Source organism: Carcharodon carcharias, chromosome 19 (genome assembly GCF_017639515.1).
Source record: "Carcharodon carcharias isolate sCarCar2 chromosome 19, sCarCar2.pri, whole genome shotgun sequence".
In the NCBI taxonomy this organism is placed as follows: Eukaryota; Metazoa; Chordata; class Chondrichthyes; order Lamniformes; family Lamnidae; genus Carcharodon; species Carcharodon carcharias.
This window is the reverse complement of record NC_054485.1, coordinates 78,831,450-78,854,093: the sequence shown is the minus strand read 5'-3', so window position 1 is coordinate 78,854,093 and position 22,644 is coordinate 78,831,450. Positions and strand designations below refer to the sequence as shown.

General features: G+C 43.7%; 1 protein-coding gene across 1 annotated transcript; it reads left to right on the top strand.

Moving 5' to 3' along the window:
- The first annotated feature begins 14,130 nt into the window (after positions 1-14,130).
- On the top strand, positions 14,131-20,366 carry LOC121291246. The gene is given in 5 exon segments (XM_041212321.1): positions 14,131-14,230; positions 16,598-17,263; positions 17,266-17,315; positions 17,472-19,358; positions 19,419-20,366. Coding segments are annotated over 5 exon segments (3,651 nt in total).
- Positions 20,367-22,644: the final 2,278 nt, after the last annotated feature.

Below are 22,644 nucleotides of genomic sequence, written 5' to 3'. Positions count from 1 at the left end.
TTGTAGGGGTTTAATTTATTCTGGGTAATGATATAGCTGGATTGCAAATGTGGGTGATGCCTATTGTAGTTGAGCAGACTGTAGAAGTGCTTTCAACAGAGGTATTATAGAAGGAGTACCCTGGATTATTTCCTGATTGTGTTGTAACAAGATTAAAGGCTCATTGGGAAAAATAAGTTAACAAGAAGGGCAGGCAGTTCAAAGGCGAGAAGAAGGTGTTGAAATCCAATTAGCTGGCACTGTGTTTGATAGCATTGTTCAGGAGGAAAGAATACAGGACAATTCAGCTGAAGTATTTAACTCAATGAGGTTGGTGGAGTTATAGAAAAAGTATTTGCAGTTAAAGCAGTTATATCAGAAAGCTTATTCAGAAACAGAAACAAAATGTGTTCCAGTATGTTATTAACTTCAGGGAGCTATTTTAATGAGAAAGTGGAGGTCAGATCATGTCTCAGCAAATGAAAACTGCAGTGAGGTGCTACAGATTGTTATCCCATTAGGGTATAGAAATAAGATGATAAGAATTGATTATGAAATTCAAATGGGGGGATATTTGGGAATTAGGAAAACACAGGAAATGATACAGAGGTTTTTTAGGCCAGGATTGTATAGGGATGTAGTCAAATTCTGTAGAACTTGTCATACATGTCAAGTAACAGGGAAATCACAAGCAGTGATTAAGTCGGTGCCTTTAATCCCAATACCAGAATTGGAAGAACCTTTTACCACGGTCATGTAGGACTCTTCCCTAAGACTAAAAATGGAAATCAGTATTTACTGACAAAATGGATGTGTCCACCAGGTTTCTTGAAGTATACCTTTAAGAAATATTACAACTAAGAGGATTGTGGAGGAATTAATTCCATTTTTTTCAAGATATGGTTTACCTAAGGAAAAACAATAAGATCAAGGGTCAAATTTCATGTCACAGCTGTTTAAGGAAGTAATGAACAGTTTGAGGATAAAACAGTTGAAGTCAACAGTTAATCATTCAGAATCACAAGGAGCTTTGGAAAGATGGCATCAAACTTTTAAAACTATGAGAGCATACTGTCAGGATTATCCACAGGGTTGGGATGCAGGAATTCCATTTTTGTTATTTGCTGTTAGAGATCTATTGCACCGATTGGTTTTGAACTAGTTTATGGTCATGAAGTAAGGGGACCATTGAAATTAATTCATGTGAAATTGGTGGGTCAAAATTCAGAAACTATTCTCCTGGATTACGTATCAAATTTCAGGGAAAGATTGAACAGAGCATTTGAGTTGGCTAGGGAACATTTAAAGGCATCACAGCAAGTGAAAGTGAAGACTGATAAGAAAGCTAAAACTCGCAGTTTTGTTTCCGGAGAGAATGTATTAGTTTTGTTACCAGTATTAGGTGATTCATTAAATGCAAGATTTAATAGGCCTTACAGGATTGAAAAGAAATTGAGTGAAGTAAATTATTTAATAAAGAAGCAGAGGTGTGTCATATGAATATGCTTAAAAATACTTTGACGGGAAGAGGAACAAAAAGAGATGTTAGTGATGGTGGATGATGAGAAAGAGATAGAAGTGCAGGACTCTGAAATTGATTTTCCTCTAATAAAATTGGATAATGATGGGGTGCTTGAAAATTTAAATGAAATATTGAGTTGCCTTCCAATCAAGATTCAAAGTGATTCCGAAAAGCTATTTGTGGAAATAAACTGGGAAGGACAAATTTAGCTATACATGATGTATGTATAGAAGTTTCATCTTCAATAAGGCAACATCCTTACGGATTAAATCTGGCAAAGTTATCACAAGTACAAAAAGAAATTGATTTCATGCTTCAACTGATATCATTGAGTCTAGTTGCAGTAACTGGAATTCGCCTATTGTACTGGTACCAAAACTGGATGGAACACAAAGACTGTGTGTGGACTATCATAGGTAAATGAAGATTGAATTGCTAAAAGGATATTGGCAGGTACCATTGTTGGAGAAACTAAAGGAGATTTCAGTTTTTAAAACGTCAAATTGAATATATCAGTTTAAAGTTATGCAATTTGGTATGAAGAATGCACCTGCAACATTTCAAAGACTAACAAAGTAATTGTGGGTCTAAGCAATTGTGCTGTTTCTCTTGATGACCTAATCATTTTCTACCAGGCATGGGAGGAGAATTTACAGCACCTGGAAGAATTATTTACTTGACTACAAGGAGCTAATTTTATGATGAACTTGGCTAAAAGTTAACTTGCCAAAGTTCAAGTTATGTATCTAGGCCATACCATTGGACATGGTAAGGTAGTTCCTTGAGATGTGAAAGTCAAGGCTATCGTGGATTTCCCATTGCCGATAACAAAACAAGACATTTTAAGATTCCTGGGCATGAATGGATATTACCGGAAATTTGTACCACATTTTAGCCGAGTGGTTGCTCCACTGACTAAGCTATTAAAATGAAACAAGACGTTTCAATGGATGTTGGAGTGTCAGTATTCAATAACTTGAAAACTGTATTAACTGTGACACCAATTTTGGCAATACCCAAGTATGCCAAGGAATTCAAGTTGGCCGTTGATGCAAGCGATATAGGCACTGGGGATGTACTGTTACAAGAAGATGATACTAAAATTGAAAAACCGATAGGGTATTTTTCATGGAAGCTGAATGTACAACAGAGAAGAGATTCAATGATCAAAAAAGAGACTTTGGCCAGAGTTTCCCGGCTGAAGTGTGGGTGGTGGAGCCCACACGCGAGCGTCCCAACGTCAGCGTGCGACATCACGATATTTGGGTTGGCGGGGGCGCTCAGCAGCAGGGCATTCACCTGCCATTAATTGAAGGCCTCGTTAAGGCCCTTAACTTGCCAATCGTTCAGGATTTTGAGGGGCCTGTGCGAACTTTGGGTCGGAGCACGAGCCCAACGGGCAGGCGGGTAGGAGAGTTTTAATAAAACTCATGCACTGGCGGGATATGTGGGACATGAGGGGTTGTTCATGTTTTCCATGAAGTTTTAATTGCAGAAAGTGTTTAAAAGTTGCCTGCGTGATTGTTAGCAGTTCTCATCGATTTCCAAGAGCTTCTTGTGTACTTTGAAACCAGTCTGCAGACAGTAAACTTTCTCGGGCCTGCAGATTTCCGGAGGCCTCCATTTAGCCTGGGTATGGTTCTGACCTCTCCGCTGGAGACAGCTCCCCTGAGGAGGAAGGGAGGGATAGAAGCAGGTGGAGGCCAGGACTGGACAATCAGCCTCCAGGAGAGCCACCTTTGGGAGGCCAGGCGCAGGCACAAGGGGCGCAGGACCAAGAGGTTGTCGAAGGTGGAAGGGGCCACAGAAGACGCCACTATCCTGCTGCCAGGGTATACAGGCGGTGAAGCAGCTACCTCAATATAACAGGTGCAGTACCGAAGAAGGCTCCAACTCTCAAGGGAGACAGTCAAGTATATCTGTCAGATGATTGGCCCTGAGATCTCTCCTAACTGTGTTGGTGTTCACCCCATGCCAGTGGCTCTGAAGCTCACAATTACCCTCCACTTCTATGCCTCTGACTCCTTCCAGGGCTCAGTGGGCGATCTTTACGGTGTCTCCCAATCAGCTGTCCACACTTGTGTCAAGCAGGTTACAGACGGTCTGTTCAGACAGGTATCGACCTTCATCCACTTCCACTGTGACCAGGCAAGTCAGGCACAGCAAGCCAGAGGCTTTGCGGCCATTGCTGGCTTCCCCCATGTCCAGAGTGCAATAGGCCAATAGACTGCACACATGTGGCCATCAAGGCGCCAGTGGGTGAGCCCGGTGCCTTCGTCAACAGGAAGGGCTTCCACTCCGTGAACGTGCAGATAGTGTGTGACCACAGGATGCAGATTTTACAAGTCTGTGCAAGGTACCCAGGCAGCTCCCACAATGCCTACATTCTCAGACACTCCCAGGTGGTGGGGCTCTTCAGTGCTCCGGCTCGGCTGGATGGTTGGCTGCTGGGTGACAAGGGCTGTCCCCTGCGATGGTGGCTCATGACGCCTCTCCGCCATCAAAGAACTGAAGCTGAGGAGTGGTACAATAGGAGCCAGGGCACCACAAGGGCTGTGGTGGAGAGAGCCATTGGTCTTCTCAAGATGTGCTTCTGTTGCCTGGACCCCTCAGGGGGCGCACTCCAGTACCCCCCAGATCGCGTCCCCCTGATAGTGATAGCATGCTGCGCTCTGCACAATCTTGTGCTGGAAAGGGGAGATGCAGTTGACGATGAAGACCTTGACGCCCTGGATGAGGCTGCACATGATGAATCCAGCAGTGGCTCAGAGGATGAGGAAGCACAGGGCGATGATGAGGGGCAGAACGATGACCCGCTACTGCACCAAGGAGGCAGGGACAACCGGGACAATTTAATCCAAAGAACCTTCTGCTAGCTCCACACACATGGATCAGCAGGAGCAGCATTGCCTGGCACTTCCACACGTGGCACTTAGGTGCTACATCTTCCACCTCATCAGCTGCAACCGAGGGCTTAGTACAGAAACATCAATGTCCACTCAAACACTCATGATAAATATGTGAAAAAGAAAAATGCACCACAAACAAAAGACCCTCAGCCATGGTAGCAAAGGTGGACTTTATTCTGACCAAAAGACAAGTAAACAACACTCCAATGCAATAAGAAAAATTTGGGTCCCTATTCTAAGGCCAACACAAAATCACCAGTGACATACCCATTGAGTGCCTAACGTACCTTATGCTTTCGTTTCCGGGTGCTATGTCCAGGTGCCGCCCCATGGCTCGGAGTGGCTTGTGAGACAGCCTGCTGACTCTGCTGTCCTGTTGGCCTCGATGACCTTGGCGGGCGTCCTCTGGCCTGTGGAACCTGTGATGGCCCTGCCTGGGAGGGAGTGGCCAGTTCCAGAACTGGCGCCTCCCCAGTTGGCACAGCCTCAATGGAAGAAACGTTGACTGGCAGAGGGGCGGAGGAGCTGCTGCCCTCATCTGGAGCTCCCTGAGAGGAGCTCGCAGAGATGACAGGTAGCTGCTGCGCCAACGTGAGGTCACATTGGACATCCCTGCTCACCGCAGATGGATGGGCACCGAGCGCACAACATCTCCCACATTGGGAATGACCACCTGTGGCCAGTCCAACTGTGAGGGCTTGCAGGTCAGAGCATATCCCAATCATAAAATGTTCTATCCGATTGAAGTCCCTCTCTATGAGAGTTGCCAATCTCTCATTGGAGGAAGCCTGAAGCTCTGCCCTGAGGGCCAAACCTTCACGTGCACTCTGCCTGGACTCCTCCATCGCAGAGAACAACTGAACCATTCCTTCATGCAAACCTGCCAGATGCAAACACACTTCCTGCCGCCTGTCCTGCAGCTGCTGCATTGGGGACAACTCCAAAGGCACATCATCACTGCCGGACTCAGCATGTGCCTCATCCCCTGCAGCCCTCTGGCTGCTGGAGCCATCGGCACTCTCTGCCCCTACCATCTCCTCCAGCGATTGTGATGTGCCCTCTCCACTGTGACCCAGGACACTAGCTGACGGTAAAGTCCCCACTGAGGTGTGTGTGTCTGCACTGGTGCCTGGCTGGCTGAAATGATTTGCAGCAAGTTGCACATGTTGGCCCTCAGGTGTGGAGGGGGGGTGCTGTGGTTTTGAGGTGCAGGTCGTTCTGGTGGTGATGCTGAAATTAACAAGGACAGTGCATCAGTTAGCTTACAGCCAGTTAAACCTTTCATCTCTTTCCCCGCCCCCCCCCAAGCCTCATAAATCGCTCACCCTTCAAGACCCTAAGGAGACGAATATTGGTGAGGTGGAAGAGAGTCAAAAGAAGCTCCAACCATTAAACGCACATGCAGACAGGCCGGTCAGATGGCCTCAGGAATGCCACAAGGCATGTTATGTACCACTGGAGTGGGGAGAGTGCAGAGGTACCTGACCTGGATGCATTGTGCCCTGGATAGTTGCGGGGCTGAAGAAACAGCGCAAACAGTTGCGACATTTGCCGTGGATCACAGGAGATTGAGAGGTCACATTATTGGCCATCATTCCGTTAGGAGAGGCATAGACCGGGTGGACAGAAGGCAACATTTCCCCTTGGTGCAGGGATGAGTAATCTGGTGGCATTTATCTAAGCTGAATGATGTTTTATCTAAGCTGAATGATGTTTTATCTAAGCTGAATGAGGTTTTATCTAAGCTGAATGATGTTTTATCTAAGCTGAATGATGTTTTATCTAAGCTGAATGAGGTTTTATCTAAGCTGAATGATGTTTTATCTAAGCTGAATGATGTTTTATCTAAGCTGAATGAGGTTTTATCTAAGCTGAATGATGTTTTATCTAAGCTGAATGAGGTTTTATCTAAGCTGAATGAGGTTTTATCTAAGCTGAATGATGTTTTATCTAAGCTGAATGATGTTTTATCTAAACTGAATGAGGTTTTATCTAAGCTGAATGATGTTTTATCTAAACTGAATGAGGTTTTATCTAAGCTGAATGATGTTTTATCTAAGCTGAATGAGGTTTTATCTAAGATGAATGATGTTTTATCTAAGCTGAATGATGTTTTATCTAAGCTGAATGATGTTTTATCTAAGCTGAATGAGGTTTTATCTAAGCTGAATGAGGTTTTATCTAAGCTGAATGAGGTTTTATCTAAGCTGAATGATGTTTTATCTAAGCTGAATGATGTTTTATCTAAGCTGAATGATGTTTTATCTAAGCTGAATGAGGTTTTATCTAAGCTGAATGATGTTTTATCTAAGCTGAATGATGTTTTATCTAAGCTGAATGAGGTTTTATCTAAGCTGAATGAGGTTTTATCTAAGCTGAATGATGTTTTATCTAAGCTGAATGATGTTCACAGGTGAGGTGCTGAGGACCTTGTGGACAGAGTAATGTGGGGTACACTGGCTGAAAGGGAGCTGGAGACCCCAAACCCCCTCAGATGAAATAAGTCTTTGGCTGTGCAGCAGCGATCCAATGGCATGTTAGACCATGGTGTTAGTGGTCACAAATGGGATAAGGTGACTTTGGAAGGTGGTGGAGATGCGAATCCTCAAGGGGATGAGGGTCCTTTCTGTTTGACCCACACGTCTGAGTGTCTCAGTCTGTGAATGAGCATTATTTCAGCATTAACAATTACAGCAACCATCAGTGGTTTGGATGGTGGGCAGACATAGTGGATGGGACTGTAGACCTCAAATACCTGGCCGCTGGACACGAGCCTTACTGCCCCTGGCCGCCCTTGTCTCCTGACTGCTGCCCAGCTCCATGGCCTGCTCTTCAAAAGTTGTGATGTGCTGGAGGAGGATTATACATATAGCTGGAAGAGAAAATCTGTTTGCAGCTGCGTTATCAAGAGTTTGAAGCTAAAAGGAGAATTGGACATTTTCATAAACTTGGACACTGAACTGGAGTGATTTCTGTTGATACTAAGGACTTGTGTGTGTATATATTTATTATGTTAATGCATGCACCTGGTAATGTAATAGGGTAATAAGTATGGAGATAGTGTGAGATGGGTTAATAAAAAATGAAGCTGTCTTTTAGAATTATGATGGTTCATTTTTTGATGGGAAAGGAGATGTCAGGAAGAGATATTAATGTATATAATGTTACTGGAAATGATTTTTTAAAATAGAGGTTTAGTCTGCATATATGTTAATTGGATTGAAGCCAGCTAGTCTGGGTGCTTTGATGGATAGTAGTTTTGAGATGTAAACAGTAAGGTAGAGTGCATTTGTATTTTGTTGAAAAGAGCATTCAAGAGTGGGAGTGAAATCTTGCACCTAGCTAGGAGACACCAGGCAATATTTATATTACTAATAAAATTGGTACGATGAAAGGGGTTCAAAGGGCCTGGTGATACAATGAAAATTTACATTCAAAAGGCAAGATTAGGTATAACCTGAGAGGAAGTTGTGTGTGGAGGGCAGAGGCATGTAAGATCAAAGCAGCTGTAAGCCTACAACTATCTGCAAAGGAACCAAATTGAAAGGAACCTCATTTTGAATTTGTAAGGTGAAAATGCTTTGCCTGGTGTCTGATTAAATCTATTGGTTATTGTTGCCTTAGTGTAGGTTAATTTAGGAATTTATTAAAATGTTATGAAAGTACTTTGTAGACATGTGTATCTATTTAATACCTTGTTGTAAATTAATAAATGTTTCATTTAGTTTGATATAAAACCTCTCGAGAACTGGTAGTCTTATTCCTGAATTTAGAGCTGCAACTCAAACATACCAATTGAAAATGTAGGTTATGACAATTGTTTAAAATTTCCATCTGGGATTTTAAATAACTCAGCCTTTACAAACTGCTATGTCATAACAATTCAGAGACTTACAGGTGCAAATTTTTTCTTGAAACTTGATACCAAATATGGCTACTGGTCAGTTCATCTTGCTGAGAAGTCCCAAGAGCTTACTACATTTCATATCCCATTCGGATGATATTGTTTTCAGTGACTTCCTTTGGGCTGTTAGCCAGGGTCTCTTTCAAGCTTACACGGACCGCATCACAGTGAATCCCAGTGCAGTTGGAAGTGTGAAATTGTGATTCATGTTGCAGATTTTAAGTGTGGGTAGAGCTTTAAGAGCTTACAGGCTTCCAAGATGGCATCTCCATTCACTGCAAAACAATAGATTTCCCACACTTGCCAGGTTTGGCAAGCTTCACAAAATGGCATGCTTTAGGAAGAATTTTCAAAAATGGCCTCCTTCTGTGCCATAATTTTTTCTACATTTCCTGAATTTTCGAAATATGTGAAAAGGAGGAATTTGCAGGGATGTGGGAAGAGGGAAGTGGAGTGGCAGTACGTGAATTGTTCCATTGGAGAGCCAACACAGGAATGATGGGCCAAAAGGCCTTCTTCTATGCCGTAACAATTCTATCATTCTAAATACACATCCGAAAAAAATGGCACTTGCAGTAGCCCCATCTCAATTGTCACCATGAGAAATATGAGATTAAAAAATCTAGCATAAAAATCCATCACCTAGTGAATGTAACACCACCAAAACTGAGGCAAGTTAGAGATGACAATAGTGAAAACAAAGAGCTAAAGATGCTTTCTCAGCAAGTGATCCAGGGATGGCCTTATAAGATACAGCAATCACAGCCAGCAATAAGGCTGTATTGGTTTGTCGGAGATGACACCTCTCTAGGAAATGGTATTCTGCTGGCTGAATCCAGAATCATCATACCCAATACGATGCAGAGAGAATTTCTCTAGAAGACATATAAAGGCCACATAGAACTGGAGAAACATAGACACAGAGCCAGATCAGCTGTGTACTGGATAGGCATCTACAAAGACATCTAAAGAGTGGCATTTACATGCAATGTATGCCATAAGTATACTAATACAAAGCAGAGTGCAGGAGCACATGCCAGAAACCGTACTAGGCACACCTAAAAATGAGGTGTCAACCTGGTGAAGGTACAACACAGGACCACTTGCATGCCAAACAGCATAAGCAGCATGTGATAGACGTAGCTAAGCGACCAACGGTCAGGTCTAAGTTCTGCAGTCCTGCCACATCCAGTTGTGAATGGTGTGAACAATTAAACAACTCATTGCAGGAGGAGGCTCCACAAATATCCCATCAATGATGAAGGGGAGCAAAAGATAAGGCTGAAGCATTTGCTACAGTCTTCAGCCAGAAGTGCCGAGTAGTTGATCCATCAGGGACTGCAGTGGTTCAAGAAGGCAGTTCACCATCAGCTTCACAAGGGCAATTAGGGATGGCCAGTTAATGCTGGCCTAACCAGTAATGCCCACATCCCATAAATGAATAAAAAAACAGAAAGAGGAGATGATAACCACTAAAGCACAAGAGCTGCAAACATGCTCTTAGAGGCAAAAATTCAACCTGGGATACAGGAAGAAGTAGAGACACAAGGAGAAATATCTGACCAGTTTTTTGATTGACAATGAACAGAATATTAAGTTTTAGATGTACACTGCTGACATCCAGCTCTAACTGACTAACCCCTCCCTCAAACCCTTCACTGCTTCTGTATTGTCACACTGCCTATACCATATCCTGTCCTGGATGAGCTAAGATCTGATCCAATTAAACATTAGGAAGACCAAAGACATTTTTCTTAGGCCCCAAGGAAGCTGTCATTGCTCCATCATTCTCTGTTCTCGAATCATTAATTTCATCCCCTTTCCTGATCACTGTCTGATACTGAACTTTTTGTTCACAATCTCCACACCCTATTTAACCATGAGATGATTTTTATATATATTTCCTGGTCCACAAAGACCACCTCCATTCATCTCTTTAATATTCCCTATCGCTGCCTCTGTCTTAGCTCAGCTGCTGCTGAATCCTGCATTCATGATTTTGTTACCTTTAGATTAGACTATTAGAATTTTCCCCTGTACAATCTCCCACCTTCCACTCTCAGTAAACTTCAACTCATACAAATCTCTTAAGCCCATGTCCTAACTCGGACGAAGTCCCATTCACACATCACTGGTGTTCAATGACCTACGTGGGCTCCCGGCCCGACAATACCTAAGTTTTAAAATTCTCATCTTTGTTCTTAAATGTCTCCATGGACTCAACCCTCCCTATCTCTAACCTCCTCTTACAATCCTCTGAGGTCTCAGCACTCCTCCAGTTCTGGTCTCTTGAGCATTCTCGCAATTTCTTCGCCCCATCATTTGTGACTGTTACTTCAGCTCTCTAAGTTCCAAGGTCTAGAATTCCCTCCTCTCCACATGCCTACCGCTATATCCTTCTTCAAATGCTCCTTAAAATCTAATTCTTTGACCATGTGTTTGGTCACCTGTCCTACTGTCTTCTTCTTTGATTGGTGTGCCTATGAATTTGGATTCCTACACTATGAAGCTTGGGACAACATTTTCCTTGACCTCTGTGAAATGTGAAATGTCTTCATTCAGTTCCAATTCAGCCAGCTCCCTGATTTTATGTGAATCACCCAGTGTCAAATCCTCACTAACACTACTATTTGAGCTGGTGCAAGATGGGGACAACGCAAATGATGCAGGGAGTGAGAATGAGGGGGTTGTTGCAGGAACTCATGAGTGGGCTTGATTCAGACTACCTTATCTCCTTGATTATCCTTGCCTTTGTCATCCTCACAATTCAGAAATAATAATGAGGAAGGAATTCTACCTTCCTCCCACAGCCTCAAGTTCATCAGCATCTTCTTCCCCCTGTTCTCCCCGTTAATGTGTAGATTACAGCAAAGCCGCTAATAGACACTCAGTGATTGAGCAGGGAGTGGAAATTCTTGACTGTTATTTTTCAGTGGCATATCACAGTAACTGTGTTGGTGTCTGTTATTAATCTGGTAACAGGAATCTGCTTGGGTTTCACTGTCTCCCATGACATCAGCCTCTTCCCATCAGCTCTCTGGACAATATCTTGTAACTGTGAGGTGCTTCAGATTGGGTGTTACCCTAGCTCAGGTGGGCATTGTTTGTTAGGTTCTCCTGCAATAAGATTGAGTAAATCAGGAGTGGAGAACCCCAGGTTGGGAGAGGGCAAGGGGGGAAGAAGGAGTAAGGTGGGAAGAGGTCCAGGTGAACTTATAAGGGAGAGGTGTGTGGAGTTGATGACTGCTTCCTGGGGAGCGAAATGAGGGTGGGCATGGTAGGAGGGAATGGTGAGAATGAGAGAGGACAGAGTGAGTCAGTAGAGTGGGAGGGTGAGGGTGCAATGGTATTGGTAGAAGGGAAGGCGAGGGTGGTTGGTGGGGAGTTGTTGGAGGCAGACGCGGACTCTGGGGTTGGGAAGGAGGAGGTTGGGGAGGTCAATGTGGATCGGAGTGGGATTTTCAGAAAGGTAGGGAACGTACACATTCACCTAGATATCCCTGAAAGAAAAGGGTTCTGGCTGGTAGGTGGCAGTGGAGAGGTGGGAGGCGATGCCGGGTGTTATGACCGATTCTGTTGGTAAAGCGGAGTTGAACTTGACCATAAACTGTAACCTTATGGCCCAGCATATCCCCCACTCTATAATTACCATCAAGCCTGGGGATCAGCCTTGGTTCAATGAAGAGTGCAGCAAGGCATGCCAGGAGCAACACCAGGATACCAAACAGCATAAGCAGCAAATGATAGATAGAGCTAAGCAATCCCACAACCAGTGGAACAAATCTAAGCTCTGCAGTCCTGCCATGTCCTGTCGTGAATGGTGGTGGACAATTAAATAACTCACTGGAGGAGGAGGGTCCACAAATATCCCCATCCTCAATGATGGAGGAGCCCAGCACATCAGTGCAAAAGACAAGGCTGAAGCATTTGCTACAATCTTCAGCCAGAAATGCTGAGTGGATGATCCATCATGGCCTCCTCCGGAGGTCCCCAGCTTCACAGATGTCAGTCTTCAGCCAATTTGATTCACTCCACATGATATCAAGAAATGGCAAAAGGCATTGGATACTGCAAAGGCTATGGGCCTGACAATATTCTGGCAATAGTACTGAAGACTTGTGCTCCAGAACTTAACGCACCCCTAGCCAAACTGTTTCAGTACACCTACAACACTGACATCTATCCAGCAATGTGGAAAATTGCCCACGTATTTCCTGTACACAAAAAGCAGGAATCAAACCCCTTCAATTACTGCCCCATCAGTCTGCTCTCAATCATCAGTAAAGTAATGGAATCATCAGTAAAGTAATAGATCATCAACAGTGCTATGAAGCGGCACTTGCTTTGCAATAACCTGCTCACTGATGCCCAGTTTGGGTTCCGGTAGGACCACTCATCTCCTGACCTCACTACAGCCTTGGTTCAAACATGGACAAAAGAGCTGAACCCCCGAGGTGAGGTGAGAGTGACTGTCCTTGACATCAAGGCCGCATTTGACCGAGTGTGGCATCAAAGAGCCTCAGCAAAACTGGAGTCAATGGGAATCAGGGGGAAAACTCTCCGCTGGTTGAAGTCATACCTAGCATAAAGGAAGGTGGCTGTGCTCGTTGGAGGTCAATCATCTCAATCCCAGGATATCACTGCAGGAGTTTCTCAGGGTAGCGTCCTCGGCCAAACCATCTTGAGCTGCTTCATCAATGACCTTCCTTCCATAATAAGGTCAGAAGTTCGCTGATTGCACAACATTCAGCACCATTCACAACTCGTCAGATACTCAAACAGCCTATGTCCAAATTCAGCAAGACCTGGGAATATCCAGGCTTGGGTTGACAAGCGGCAAGTAACATTCTCGCCACACAATTGTCAGGCAATGACCATCTCCAACAAGAGAGAATCTAACCATTGCCCCTTGATGTTCAATAGCATTACCATTACTGAATCCCCCATTATCAACCTTCTGGGGGTTATCATTGACCAAAAACTGAACTGGACTAGCCATATAAATACTGTAGCTACAAGAGCAGGTCAGAGGCTAGGAATTGTGTGATGAGTAACTCAACTCCTGACTCCCCAAAGCCTGTCCACCATCAACAAGGTACAAGTCAGGAGTATGCTGGAATACTCTGCACTTGCCTGGATGGGTGCTGCTCCCACAACATTCAAGAAGCTTGGCACCATCCAGGACAAAGCAGCCCACTTGTTTGGCACCGCATCCACAAACATTCACTCCCTCCACCACCGACGCACAGTAGCAGCATTGTGTACCATTTACAAGATGCACTACAGGAATTCACCAATCCCCCTTAAATAGCACCTTCTAAACCCACGACTGCTACCATCTAGAAGGACAAGGGCAGCAGATAGATGGAACACCACCACCTGAAGTTCTCCTCCAAGTCACTCACCATCCTGACTTGGAAATATATCGCAGTTCCTTCACTGTCACTGGGTCAAAATCCTGGAACTCCCTCCCTAACAGCGCTGTGGGTGTACCTACACCACATGGACTGCAGCAGTTCAAGAAGGCAGCTCACCACCACCTTCTCAAGGGCTACTAGGGATGGGCAATAAATGCTGGCCCAGCCAGCGAAGCCCACATCCCGTGAAATTTTTAAAAAGTTTTGTGTCTGACAAAATAATAATCAATTCCACTGGAATGTTGTTAATACAATTATGGCACATAACATACCACATGTTGCTTCTGATTTTTAATGTTTAAACTCTGATTTTTGTGGTTTGTTTGATGATGTGTGACAGGTATTCACTCTCAGACCTTGGGTTACAGGTAATTCTGCGAATTTGTAAAGTCTGGAACAATGACTGAAGGCGTAGAAGTGGCAATAGAACTGGCAGCTCTGGGCCGTCCTTTCCAGCTAGGGATGTTGTATGACTGTCGATCCGACTCTCTGGTACCAGGTAATATAGCCCTACTTACTGTAGAGCTACAGAAACTAACCTCTGTAAGAGTTAGGTAATTATCTCCATCAGATTTCTTACTAATTTCTGTAAGAAATGGGTGATCCTCTCTATCAGATTTCCATTAATTTCTGTTAGAGACCCATGATCCTCTCCATCAGATTTCCATTAATCTCTGCAAGAGCCATGTGATCCCTCCAACAGATTTTTAATTAATTTTTGTAAGAGCCGTGTGATCCTCCCCTAAGATATCTGATTGCATAGGATTGCAAAAGAATCACAGCACAGAGAAAGGTCATTCGGCCCAACCAGTTCATGCAGGTGTTTCTGCCCCATTTGAACTCTTTTCTCATCAAAATCTATCAACATCATGTTCCATTCCCTTCTCTTTCATGTGATTGCCTAGCTTCCCTTGAGTGCATCTATACTATTCCTTTCTACCACTCCCTGTGGTAGCGAGTTCCATACTCTTACCAATGTTTGGATGAAGAAGTTCCTTCTGAATTACCTATTTGATTTCTTGGCGACTCCCTTGTGTTGGCCCCTAGTTATGCTCTCTACCATAAGTGGAAAAATTCTCTTTGTATTCACTCAATCAAAACCTTTCGGCATTTTAAAGATTTCTATTAGGTCACTTCTCGGCCTTTTTTCAACAGAAAAGAGATCCAGCCTGGTTTACCCTTTCTTAATGTATACAGTCACACTTCTTGTATCATTTTTGTAAATTTTCTCGGCATTCTCAACAGTCACTCTATATCTTTGTTTATAATATGATGATCAGAACTTCACATATTACTTTTAAGGTCTAAACAGGGTTCAGTACAGGCCTGGTATAACTTCACTACTTTTCGATACTCCTCTGAAATTTTCTGCCCAAAGGCACAACCCACAGCACCGAGATCTCCACCACAGGTAAGGCAAGGAGGCAGATCCTGAATCCACCCCAGCTGAAACAGGAATTGAACCCCAAACCATTCTACCAATCTGATCCAGGCCAGCCATCCAGCCAACTCAGCTACCGCCCACCTAAGGAACCCAAGCTGCTGTGGCAATATACATTTTAAATGCATACATGTTGTAGCCCAGAGCTATAGATAGTGATGGTGGAGGTGCCAATTTCTTTCCATCGCGTGTCTGACCAGGAATCTCTCCTACACTTATGCCTGTGTATGTTGGAAGAATTTACAAGTTGATACTCAACCTGTTTGGCAGTTTTATGAATGCACTTTCCTTTAACCATCAAGCCTTGGAGTGGGACTTGAACCCAGAGCTTTTGGCTCAGAGGCAGCGATGATACCCACTGCACCACAAGGCCTCCTTTTGGATTATATCCCTCTGGATACAAAATAGTGCTCAGTTTGCTTTTTTATGGTTTTTATAACGTGCAGTGGAACTTTTAATGTTTGGTGTATTTGCACTCTGAGATCCCTTTGTTCCTCTACCCCACTGAGACACGCACCTTCCAAGTAATTCTTTCAACCAAAATGCACTGCCTCACATTTACTTGTAGAGCTTAATTTACCAATTATTTGCCTATGCTGCAAGTTTATTAATGTTCCCCTGTGATTTGTTGCAGTCCATCTCAAAATTGACCATGCCCCCAATTTGGTGTCAACTGCAAATTTACAAATTATATTTTTGATTCCAGTTTCCAAATCATTAATATAAATTGTGATCAGCCATAGTCCCAGCATTATTCTTTGTGGAACACCACTTTCCACATTCTGTCACTCTGAATAACTATCCTATATGATCACTTTCTGCTTTCAGTCTTGAAGCTAGCAATCTATTCTGTTATTTGTCCTCTAACTCCTCATTTTGTGACCTTATTTATTTGTATAGGTTGGGGAACAATTAATATTTATCTATTTATTTACTTTTTATTTAATTTCTTTCCATTCTATTTACACACAATACAAATGGATCATAAACATAGCATTTAAGACTATTGCAGTACATATGGATTATTGTATATGTTTGTATGGAAGTGGAAAGCTGTAAGCATTTTCTTGAAAGTTGACTCCTCTCAATGGAAAAAGAGAAAGAAAGAAAGAGATAGCAGGTCATGGCACATCAGTAGGAAAAAGACTAGAATCCTCATGTCATGCACTGAGATAATTTCAGTTAACTAATATACCAGAACGAGATTATGTATTTATAGTAGGGAAGGGGCTAATTCAAAAAGGAAAGCAAAAAGGACAAGTACTTAAAGCAGTGCACGAAATTATCTTAGAACATAAAAAATAACACAAAGAGAACAACTGTCAGTTATTTGCTACTATATAATTACTGTGAATATATATGAAGGGCAACTTTTTTTCATTTTAACTTCAATAAGTTCTGTTTATTGATCTGTTTCTTCTGTAGGGGTAACATTATGGAACTTAGAGACCCTGCAGAATGACCTCAACGTACGACCTAAGCCGAATACCGAGTTTCACATCATTGCATCTGACTCTATTGAGAAGAAAGCCAGTGCACTGAATGTGCATGCATCATTGAAAGCAAGTTTCCTGGGTGGGCTGGTAGAGGTGAAAGGATCTGCAAAATATCTCAATGATACAAAGAGATCGAAGCAACAGGCCAGAGTGACCCTTCAGTACCGAACAACAACCAAGTTTGTGCAACTGACAATGAAGCATTTAGGGCAGCAGAATGTAACCTACCCATACGTGTTTGATCAGGGGACAGCAACTCATGTGGTTACAGCAGTGTTGTACGGGGCTCAGGCTTTCTTTGTTTTTGACCAAGAGGTCTCTTCAACAGAGACCCTACAGGATATTCAGGGTAACATGGAGGGGATGATTAAAAAAATTCCAAAAGTTGCAGTTGATGGTCAGGCCTCCCTAAAAATGACAGATGAAGAAAACACAAATGCTCAGAAATTCAGCTGCACCTTTTATGGGGATTTCTCCCTTGAAAACAATCCCACCACATTCCCAGATGCCATCAAAATCTACACAAGCCTCCCAAATTTACTAGGACCGGATGGAGAACATGCAGTGCCTATGAGAGTCTGGCTCTATCCACTCAATAAATTGGACCCAAAGCTGCTCAGCTGGTACGGGACATAAGTATCGGACTGGTCAATCGCTCCCAGTCTGTGCTGGAGTAGCTCAATGAGGCAGTGATGAGATGCGAGGACATGATGAGAGACAGTGTCACTGTTCAATTTCCAGAGATCAGACACAGAATAAAGAAATTCCAAGAGATGTGTCGGGAACATCAACTGGTTTTCCAGAAGACATTAGCCAGAGTGTTACCATCTATCCGAGGAGGTGGGGTGGAGGAAGAGTTACTGGTGGATATTCTGAAGAACAAGGAACAGTCACCATTCAAACATCAGTCACTGATCAAATGGCTGGATGACAAGGAGCGGGAAATGAATGTGGTGAGATACTACCTCATGATATTGAAAGATATACACATTGTGAAATCAAGGAGTGAGTTGGATAGAGAAGTGTTAAATCCAGAGACAGAATATGTGGTCTGCTTCACATTCACATCACTGCATCAAGAGGATTTCTATCTGTCAGGAGCAGACAGCTACCTAAAATCTCACACAACTGAGAGAATGCTGATACCAAATCCTGCTCACCAGGTTAGTGCAGAACATCATAACCAGCAGTGGTTTAATTCGGTGTCTGTATCCCAGAAGATGAGGGAATGCTCTCGCTTATTCCTTGATTTTGCCACAACCAACAGAGCACAAGGGAAAACAAAATTCATTGCTGCTTCTGTGCAGGATGACAGTAATGTAGGAGCATCAATTTACCTGTATGAGAGAGGGTTTGTGGTGAGTCACTGCTTCGAACTCCCATCACAGCCAGAGAGACCTGCAGTTAGTGGAACAACACATGACAGTGTGACACTCCAATTACAGCCACCGAGATACGGTGCTGGTGAGATTGTTGGTTACAGGGTGGAGTACCGAGCTACCCAACAGGAGAAATGGACAACTGTGGATACATCAGATAAATCCAATTCCCACACAATATCTGGGTTACAGCCACACCAGGAGTATCAATTCCAATACAGAGCAGTGACCAAGGCAGGGGTCAGTGAGAGTTCCTGTGTCACCACACTTCCTACAAGTCCACCTGGTAAACCCTCAACAGTCGAGATGTACTGGTGTGATGCAACACTCACCTGGGACATGCCAACTGAGATTGGAGCTGGTGTTGATATAGTCCAGTACAGGATAGAATATAGAGAAGGAAAACCAGTTGCCTCTAGCACAGAGAATGGATTATGGGAGGAAATAAAGACAACAGACAGTGAATGTCATTACACTTTAGAGGGATTGAAACCCAAGACATCCTACAGAGTGCGAGTGTCTGCTGACTGTGGAGAAGGAGGTTCTAGTGAACCAAGTGATGAAGTTTTAATAGAAACAGAAAATGAACCAAAGAGACTAACCGGAAAACTTCGCAGAGAAAGTGTTTTAACAGTCAGCAGGAACCCTTTTATTTACACACTCCCCTTGAAGGAAACAGTACTTGGCAAGCATGGACAATGTGTAAAATACTCCTTCGGAAAGTCTATCACAAAATACAGTGTCAGGACAATTCTGGTTCTTGGAGCAACGGGAGCAGGAAAAACTACTCTCAACAATAAAATGATCAACTACATCCTGGGTGTGGAATGGAACGACAACTTCAGATATAAATTAATAGATGAAGGGACAGGAAGATCCCTGGCTGAAAGTCAGACATCCTCAATCACTACCTATGAAATCCACCATCGAGAAGGATTCCAGATTGATTACTCTCTCACTATCATTGACACTCCGGAATTCGGAGACACTAGGGGGATGACCCGAGGTAAATTGATCACTGATCAGATCCGAGAGCTCTTTACTTCCCCAGATGGTGTTGATCAGATCGACGCCGTGTGTTTTGTTGTTCAAGCCTCTTTGGCTTGCTTGACTCATGCCCAGAAAAACGTCTTTGATTCAATTCTTTCCATTTTTGGCAAAGGTGTTGCAGAGAACATCCGAGTACTGGTGACATCTGCCGATGGGCAGGTTCCCCCCATTTTGGAGGCCATCAATGTTGCTGAGATTCCATGTCCCAAAGATGATAAAGGTCTTCCAGTTCACTTCAAGTTCAACAATTTAGCCATATTTGCCCAAAAAGCAACTTCTGGAAACTCTGCCAACAGAAGACCAGATGCTAGCAATGAGGAGGAAGCGGGGAAGGATGGTGAAGACTTTGATGCATTGTTGTGGAAGGCAGGATCAAACAGTATGAGGAAGTTCTTTGTAGCTCTGAGCAAAATGAAAACAAAGAGCTTAAGTTTGACAGAGGAAGTCTTGAGGGAGCGTCAGCAGCTGGGGGCTGTGGTAGAGGGATTGCAGCCTCAGATCAAAGTGGGTCTGACGAAACTGGAGGAGATCAGGAAGACACAACAGGCTTTGAATCAACATCAGGTCAATCTGGATGCAAATAAAGATTTTGAGTATGAAGTTGAAGTCACAGCTCTGGTGCAGATAGAAATTGGTGGGACTGGTAATTACATAACTAACTGTCAGAAATGTCAATTCACCTGTCACTATCCCTGTCCAGTCCCTAAGAATGCTGATAAAAGGGGATGCGCAGCAATGGACCGCAATGGATACTGCACAGTCTGTCCTAATAAATGTACCTGGTCTGTTCATTATAACCAAAAGTACAGATTTGAATATAAAACTAGAAAGGAGAAGAGGACATACAGAGAGCTGAAGGAAATGTACAAGGAGGCATCTGATGAAACAACACAGCAGAAAATCATGGAGAAACTTCAGCAGGAATTGGATGATGTTCAGGATGTCGTGTTGGAGCTGATTGAACAATCATCCCAGAGCATTTTAAGACTTGAAGAAATAGCTCTCAGACCAAACCCATTATCAACTCCAGCTTACATCGACCTGTTGATTCAATCTGAGAAAGAGGACTCTAAACCTGGGTTTCAAGAGAGAATTCTGTCACTGAATCAAGTCAAGCAACAGGCTGAGATAATAGCAAAAGTTGCCAGGAAAGAGGAGCTGTTACTGGAGGAACAAGAACAATATCAAGCCGTGATGGAAAGGAAAAGAATTAACCCACAAAGAGGTAAAGGAAAGTTTGCTCTTGGGTTCGATTTACTCAGTCATTAAGGAACATTCCCTATTCAGCCACTTAGATGCTTACCCCATCCATCTCACCACACTCCCCATGACATTGTACCCCAACCAATTCCCCACCCTTTCCCACAGACACTGTATCGCATCCAACTCCCCAACCTTTCACACAAACACTGTATCCCATCCAACGCCCCACCCTTTTACACAGACGCTGGACCCCATCCAACTCCCCATCCTTTCACAGAGACACTGTATCCCATCCAACGCCCCACCCTTTCACAAAGACACTGGACCCCATCCAACTCCCCAACCTTTCACACAGACATTGTATCCCATCCAACTCCCCATCCTTTCACACAGACACTGTACCCCATTGAACTCTCCACGCTTTCACACAGACACTGTACCCCATCCAACTCCCCACCCTTTCACACAGACACTGTACCCCATCCAACTCCCCACCCTTTCACACAGACACTGGACCCCATCCAACTCTCCACCCTTTCACGCAGACACTGGACCCCATCCAACTCGTTACCACATCACACAAGCAATGCAACCCATCAAACTGCCATCCTTTCTCACAAACTCTACCACATCCATTCCTCCACCCTTTCACACAGATACTGTACACTATCCAACTCCCCACATTAACCTCCATTCCATTAAATACCCCCCCCCACAGATTTAACAATTACACACACAGTTCACCCAAACATGTGCTCAGAGAACTCACATAAACAAATACACAGCTCACTCGCTTGTAGTCACAACTGACATGCAGTTCACAAAACACACTTGCAAGGCTCGTATGCACATATATAGCTTATGTGCACTCATTCACACAGACACTTGCACACACACCTGCATACACACACATGCAATTTAAAAAGGCAGCACAGCACCACCTTCTCAAAGACAATTAAGAATGGGCAATGAATGCTTGCCGAGCCAGTGAAGCCCACATCCCTTCAATGAATACAAAAATATAGATTACACAGACACAGCTCAAACACACAGACACAGATCACACACTCACATAGCTCACATGCATACATTTACACAGTTTACAAAGGCATACTCACGCAGCTTGCAAACACATACAGTTCACATAGTCATTCACACAGCTCATACGCACTCACACGTATGTGCACAGAGAGCTCACACACAGCTCAGACAGATACACTCACAGAGACACACTTACACAGACACACTTGCGTGGACACGCGCACACAAACATAAACACTCGCACAGACACACTTACACAGACATACACTGAGGCTCAGAAACACTCACTCACACATACTCAGACTTTTACACAGATCTCACAAATAGACACACACAGAGCTCTCACAGACACATAGAGCTCGCATACATACACACGTATTCGCACAGCTCACACAGGCACACTTGCAGAGCTCTTAGAGGGACATTCACAAACAGCTCACAAACAGCTCACACATACACAGACTTCTCACAGACACACTCATACAGCTCACACTGATATACTTGCACAACTCTCACACACACACACACATGAATGCACTCACACACACAAACAGCTTCATACAACTCACACAACACACTCTCACACACTGATCAAATGCACACACACTCAGTTCACATTCATATACTCATACAGTTCATGAACACCCACTAACACAAGCTCATACACACACTCTTACTCTTCAAACGGACACATTGACACAGCTCACATGGACATATTCACATAGCTCGCACAAACGCATTCACACAGCTCACGCAGACACATGGACACTCAAAGCTCACGGAAACATTTGCACAGCTCATGCAAACATGCTTACAAAGCTCATGTGTACACGCATCTCATACTGACACGTAGCTCACACAGTGACACATACAGACATGCTGACACAGTTCACAGAGACACACTCACAGTTCATACATACACGCAGCTCACACGGACACTCACAGAGTTCTCAAAAAGCTCAGATGCATGCATGGATGGATGTACACACACATACACATGCTCGTACAGTTCACATAGACATACTCACACAGATACACTCACATAGCTCACTGTTACAGTCCTGTTAAGGACTGTTTTCGTGTCTTGAGTAAATGTGTCCGTTGGCCAACCAAACTTGAATTGCATGCCTTCCTATGTTCTCCTCAGTTGCTGCTTGCAGTCAATAATGGGAAGAGATTGATGTAAGAATAAACAGTAATGGTTTATCGTGACACAAGGCAGAGCACCAGATCATAGGTGCTTACTCAGAAACCTCCAGAACTAGACTTACAGTTCTCATTTGCCCATGCTGCACAGTGATTC